We start from the raw sequence: 7239 nt of genomic DNA, 5'->3' as shown, positions 1-7239 counted from the left end.
AATTATTTTGGAGGAAAAAATAATTAATATTTTGATAGTTTTTTTTTTATTTTTTATAAAAGTGATGTTAAAATTTTCTTAAAATGAATTATTAATTAATACTCTAAGAGCACAAGTTAGCATGATTTTTAAAAATATTTGAGAGCCATAATGTGGCTCCACACGTGGTAGTAGATGGTTTTTTTTTTTTTTTTTTTCAACAAATTCTAAAACCAAACAGATTGCAAAATTCAAAAACAAATGTGCAATTTCCAATTCCAACATAAACTCATAAACTCTCATTTCCGGTAAAAAGATAAAGATTATATGCTCAGTCACAAAGCTTATGATAGATCAACCATGGAGAAGGTGTGGTGGTACCGTGATGGAGAGGTGAGATCCTAGAAAAGGATTGGACAATATGTGGAGAAGAATAATAAATAAATAAAGGTGAAGAAAAGAGGATGTCAATAAAATATAAAGATTGATAAGAATAAAAAAGAAAAAGAGAAATTGAAAAAAAAATTGTTGGTTTTTTTGGGGGTAATTTTTACCTCAAAAGAACTTTTAGAAGTATTAGCAAATGCTCAGTTTTTTTTTTTTTTTTAATCACTTTCTGAAAGTTTTTATCAAATACTTGAATTTGAATTTTTTTTTTTTTAAATTACCACTTTTCAAAAAGCACAATCTCAGAAAACTTAACCAAACTTTCCCTATGTAGTTATATATATATATATATATAGATAGATTAGAATTGGTAAACTTGAAACTAGTTGAAGATAAAATAAATAAAATAAAATAAAATAAAACAATAGAGTATGAAAAATGCTAGAGATTCTTTTTTTTTTTAAACAAAAGGCTGATGTGATAAAGTGGTTATTGGTAAGTAAAAAAATTATATTAATAATGAGATTAGATGAGAACTAATAATGATTGACTATAATAATAGTTTATAAAAATATTGTTAAATAGTTTCTGCTTGTAGCATTATTCATTAAATAATGTTAAAGACAGAAACTATTTTACAACATTTTTACAAAATATTGATGTAAAAAACTCTTATTAGTTTTCAATTAATCCGACTACTAATATCACATTTTTACTTATTAATAACCGCTTATCACATCAACTATTTCTAAAAACTTAAAATAGTTTATCTCTCATATTATTCAATATTAAATCAACGAATCTTATGAAAAAAAAAAAAAAAAATCCATCCACCCAGATTTTCTCAAGCCAATTAGGTTTCAAGCTTTATCATTTTTTCCTTTTTCTCTCTTTCCAATTCCCATTTCCCATTAGGATCTTTTCAGCAAAAAATTAAATTCCCATCAGGATATCTCTCTCTATTTTTTACTTCTTTTTTCACCACTTATTAAAGCCCCCAGCCATGGCCGAATGATTCCACGAACAACACGCCACTGCCTTGATTCATTTTATCTCTTTCTTGTATTGAAGAAAAGAAGAAGAAAGGGAAACGAATTCAGAGCAGCAGCACAGTGAGATTTCTCAAGTTTTTTGTGAAGAAAGGTGCGACGACTGAGATTGACACTTGACAGGGGAAAGCAACCCGCATCTTAACTTTTCAAGAAAGTGTACGGGATTGTTTGGTAAACGATTTCTAATAATGTTGTCTAATTTTTGTGGAAATACGTATGAGTGAAAAGTGTGTAAATTTATGTTTTGTTTGGTAAACAAGAGTTTTCATTGTTTAAACACCGTAATCAAACCGAACCTAAATGTTTGTTTGTACTTTGTATTGGGGAGGAGTTATTACCCTTTTTTCCACTATTTTTTTATGGGAGATGTTAACAAGCAGAATTGTGGTGCTTATTAAGGATTCCTAACGCAAGTCATAAATAATAATAATAATAATAATAATAAAAGAGATAAATGAAAGAAAAGAACGTAAAAGTATTTATAAAACTTAAAAAATAAACATAAAGCTGTAAAAAGAAAAAAAAAGTTATTAAACAGAAGTCAAAAAAGTTGTTAACTTAACACTACCCATTTTTTATTACCCATACAAATTTAGAAGTACAGTGTGACATGTGAACAGCATAATGCAAAATGTTGGAACTTGTAACCCCGCCCCTTCTAGGCTTTCATTATTATATTCTCAACAGCCGCTCGTCAATCTTATTGGCATATGATAATAATGCTCTAAAATAATGCTAGAGAAAATTCTTTTTTTTTTCTTTGATACAAATTTACGAACTGCTGGTGACTAATTATAAATAAATAAAAAATAATGTTAGGTCGTACCAAATAATGGGAGAAACGTCCAAAACGAGGTGTATGTTTACCTAGTGTATATTAACGTTACGTGATTATAGCTTGTAGGTAACATAACAATATAGCCACATTTACTCGGCTATCTCTCTCTCTCTTTGTTTTTCTAGAGAGGAAAAATTTTCGATCTATCACAAGCTGACATGTCACACTACCAAGTACATAAAATACAACCAATTACAAAGCGTCACGTATTGCTGCTAGGTTTTGCTATCACTACTCAAAAACCAACAAAAATTTACCAAGTGTCATGCAAAAACCAATCACGTATCAGCACATGTAAGCGATGACGTAAGCAGCCTCGCACATGCTAAAGATGACATAATCAGTCCAGCACGTGTAAACGATGACATAAGCGAACCAATCAGGCTGTGACATGTGTCACCAATCAGACTCCGCCATGTGTCGCTCATCCACTCCCAAATTACTATAAATAGAAGCCTTCCTAAGACATTTAAGAGGATGCCAAGAGATCTGAGGAAGGACCTTGAAGACAACTTGAGTTCAGAAGTCTAGAAACTCTACTGGAATCAAGCCTTGAAGCCTCCAGCAACTTCAAGAACTTCAACTTTCAAATACAAAGAACATTCGAAGCAGAATCATCCAAACTACCTGCCTAGATCTCAAAGTTCATTGGAATCAAGTTCGAAAGCCTCCAAAAACCTCAATAAACCACAAATCAGTGAAGCTCTATGGATTCAAGCCTCTAAAACCCCGAAGAACTTCCATCACAAACCCCTCAAAAAGGAAGAACACATAAAGAACACAAAGAACGTGAAGAATAAAGAATTTCTAACAAGCTCATAGTTAGAGATTCATTGTAATTTCGTTTCAAAGATTTTTGATCCATTCCTCAGCCAAGTTGAAGTATATTTGGTGTTCAAATCAAAATCACATTACCATAACCTCAATCAACAAATCTTTCAAGGAGTTCAAATCAAAGGATCACTCTTTTGTAATCACAGAGAATTGTATCAGACAATCATTAATACAAATTCGCATTTGTGAAATTATTTTACTTGTTTGATTTATTTCAAACTAGAAATTTAGTCGTCTACACTAGTGTTCTAGTTTCTCCTCATCAATGGCTACAGCAATGTCCATGAATGCATCACCTGTTCATCCACCAAAGATAACAACCGTGAAAGCACTAGTTGAATCAACTGGCTCCTCCTCCATCCCTTCGTTTTACAACTTCGCCCCTTATCTCCGTGATGAACCAATAGCCGCTGATGCAGAAGATTCAGTCCCCATTATCGACATATCTCTTCTTGTTTCTTGTACTCCTGAAGAACAGTCCCAAATCATCCATCAACTCAGCAAAGCTTGCTCAGACTGGGGCTGCTTCATGGTACAGTTTATCTTATCTGTTTTGAGCTTTCTATTAAATTTTTTTTCTTACGTGTCTATAGTTTTTGCATGTTACTGAGATTTGATGAGGGTCTTATTAGGTGATTAATCATGATGTGACGGAGAGTCTGACGAAGGCAATGATAGCTTCGTTTCAAGAATTTTTCGACTTGCCAGAGGAGGAGAAGAAAGAGTACCAAGGAAACCATGTCATGGATCCAATCAGGTGTGGTACAGGCTTTAATCCTTCAATGGATAAAGCAAACTATTGGAGAGATTTTCTCAAGTGCTTCGCCCATCCTGAATTTCATACACCCAACAAACCAGCTGGGTTCAGGTACATTTCTTTTCATTTCAGATTTAACCACCTAAATCATATCACATATCACATGTTATGAATAAAAAAAATCAAGTTCTAAAGTATTAAGAATCTGTTATGATTCTAATGTCCCACGTTGCTTAAGTATAAGTTTAATTAAACATATGTACATAAAATTTTTACCACACTTTTCTTGTAAGTCGGTTTTTAAAGGTGAGTTCTATCTATGAGTTTGTAATATTTAGTATCAAAGCCAACCACCAGGGTTGACATAGAGGCTAAAGTGTACCACATTGCTTAAGTGTTAGTTTAAATATATGTACGTAAGTTTTTAAACACTTTCTCATTGCAAGAGTTTTTAAAGGTAAGTTCTACCGATAAGTTTGTATAAACTTTATATGCAATTTGTTCAATCACTCAAACTAAGAATTTCCTTTCTTTTAATTATGATAAATTTTTTTTCAATTAAAATTTCAATAATAATAATTTGGTCATGGCCAATGCAATTAATAATGAATGGTTTATTTATATTTTTGTTGACACAGTGAGATTGCAAGGGAGTTCAGCAAAAGAAACCGGGAAGTAGTAATAATATTATTGAAAGCTATATCAAAGAGCTTGGGGTTAGAAGAGAGCTACGTAGAAAAGGCTGCCAATTTCGAGTTGGGTTTTCAATTGCTCGCTGCTAACTATTATCCAACTTGTCCAGAGCCAGAGAAAGCAATTGCCATCCCCGCTCACTATGACCATGGTCTGTTAACCACTTTGGTAAATAATGGCGTCTCTGGCCTTCAAGTAAAGCATAACGAAAAATGGTTTAATGTCAATATCCCTGCCAATGTACTCTTTGTTCAAGTTGCTGATCACTTGGAGGTACATTCTATCATGCTTCTTGAACTCCATTTTTACTTGTCCCCGTGTGTTATTCATCTTCTCATTATCTTTCTCAATTAATCTTTTTATTAAGCAACTATGCCAGCTAAAGTTAACTAGTAAGATCGGTTTGATACAATTTTAGGTTTAATGTGATAAAACATTACTTGTCATTCACACACACACACACACACACACACACACACATATATATATATATATATATGTTTATCCTTGAAATTTTTAAAAGAGAGGGGGTGGGGGGAGTAATTTTGTTCTTCCGTTTATGAGGTTGGTTCAATTTTGTTACTTAAATTTGTGCACTTTTAAATATGTGGTTCGGGCGGCTTCAACATTCCATTAGTTGCATAAGTAGGAAAAAAAAAAAAGACAAAAAGACAAAATTGTTCACTTTGTATAATTTTAAGGACTACATAAAAACCCTTTAAATTTGAAGGATTACATGATTAAACTTACACCAAATTTCATAATAGAAATTAGAAATTACCCAACACTTATTTAAGTTAAATGTGACACGTGACATGCGTGAATAAGTTTAAAGGCAAGGGAGAAAAATAGTGCTTTGATGTTGACTTGTCAAAATGTTGCAGAGAGAGAGAGAGAGAGAGAGAGAGAGAGAGAGGTGTGTTTTTTACTTCTAGCCAAATCTGAACTACTTTCTGGAAACAATTTTTTAATTTTTTTTATGAGGACTAAGAACTCACAAAATTAAAATTATATAGTTTTCTTCCATTTGGGACATAAAGAAATTTTCTAAATGCCCGAAAGGAAGAGTTAACCGTGTTAAGCAGCCTAAATGGCCAAAATGAAGAACCAACCCTATAAATAAATAAAATTAAAAATAGGTAAATGGTCGTAACAGTGAAGCGAATACACAAATGAGGGTTGATCATTTTCTTTTTTCTTTATATGTGTGTGTGTAATTATATAAATATTTATAAAAATATCATTGGCTTTATGTTTTTCACTTATCATGTTCTTGACATATGAATATTTAACTAAATGAAAAAAAATTTTGAATTAAAATCTAAATTTTCTGAATATAATGTTTCCCTGCAAGATTTTGAGCAATGGCAAGTACAAGAGTATTGCACACCGGGCACTTGTAAATAACAAAGCTACAAGGATGTCCATAGCTCTGGCAAATGGACCGTCACTAGACACAGTTATGAGGCCAGCACCAAAGTTAGTTGACAATGAAAGTGATCAACCTGCATATGTTGAAATGACATATAGGAAAATTTTGGAATTGCAGCAAACTGGGAGGCTGAGATCTAAATTCTAGTCGGATATTGAACAAAGCAAAGCTGTTTGAGCTAGTTGATTGGTTTACAAAGCCAATTTCTCAATTTAGTGCTTCTTAATAATAATGAATAAATGTTGGACAATTTGGTTTAATTTTAAATTTGAGAGTTGAAAACTTAGACCAAATTTAAGATTTTCAGCCATGTTGTTCTCATGTCAGTTAATTTGTTTGTTTGTTTGTTTGTTTGTTTTTTTTTGTTTTTATTTATATATATATATATTTTTTTTTTAAAGAGCAGATGCTCACATGTTTGTAGAATTTAATATTTAGTAATAAACTTTGTTGGCTTGTTGCTATCTATGCTACAGTTACTATGTAATAAATGTCATATTTAGCACATAATCCTTTTTTTAACCTACACACGTAATTCTTATTAATGTATTTATCTATGAAACCTTATATTAGCGTCTCTTTTTCTATCATTATAGACAGGATAGTATTAATATTATAAATTTTACTGCATTATCTTTATAGATTAATGTGTCAATTTTTAAACCAAAAAAAAAAAACTAAGATATATATATATATATATATATATATATTTTGTTGATGTGCCACAAATCATATTCACTACTACGTACATCAGCCATGTCGAAGTAGTGTAACAAGGTTACTATAACATCATATGGAAGATTGTAATAAGAAATCTCTTTAGGAATTTCCTGATGTTATTCTGGCTATTGTAACACAGGAGATACTTGCTTTAAAAATTTAGAAAAGATAGAGTTTCAACCTATGGTGTGCTTTTGTGATTTTGCTTATTATTATCAGATCAAGACACTAATCAANGTTCGTCTCTTTTTCTATCATTATAGACAGGATAGTATTAATATTATAAATTTTACTGCATTATCTTTATAGATTAATGTGTCAATTTTTAAACCAAAAAAAAAAAACTAAGATATATATATATATATATATATATATATAATTTTGTTGATGTGCCACAAATCATATTCACTACTACGTACATCAGCCATGTCCGAAGTAGTGTAACAAGGTTACTATAACATCATATGGAAGATTGTAATAAGAAATCTCTTTAGGAATTTCCTGATGTTATTCTGGCTATTGTAACACAGGAGATACTTGCTTTAAA

General features: G+C 31.3%; 1 protein-coding gene across 1 annotated transcript; it reads left to right on the top strand.

Annotated features, from left to right (window-relative positions):
- The first annotated feature begins 3336 nt into the window (after positions 1-3336).
- Positions 3337-6134, top strand: LOC111991829 (2-oxoglutarate-dependent dioxygenase 19). The gene is made up of 4 exons (XM_024023638.2): positions 3337-3622; positions 3723-3958; positions 4486-4813; positions 5895-6134. The coding sequence occupies exons 1-4, from the start codon at positions 3356-3358 to the stop codon at positions 6117-6119; spliced, it is 1056 nt and encodes a 351-aa protein (XP_023879406.1). The 5' UTR covers positions 3337-3355; the 3' UTR covers positions 6120-6134.
- Positions 6135-7239: the final 1105 nt, after the last annotated feature.

The sequence above is a fragment of the Quercus suber genome, unplaced genomic scaffold (assembly GCF_002906115.3).
Source record: "Quercus suber isolate HL8 unplaced genomic scaffold, Cork oak 2.0 scaffold_313, whole genome shotgun sequence".
Lineage (NCBI taxonomy): Eukaryota > Viridiplantae > Streptophyta > Magnoliopsida > Fagales > Fagaceae > Quercus > Quercus suber.
The sequence above is the reverse complement of the archived record's forward strand: the minus strand, read 5'-3'. Positions and strand labels throughout refer to the sequence as shown.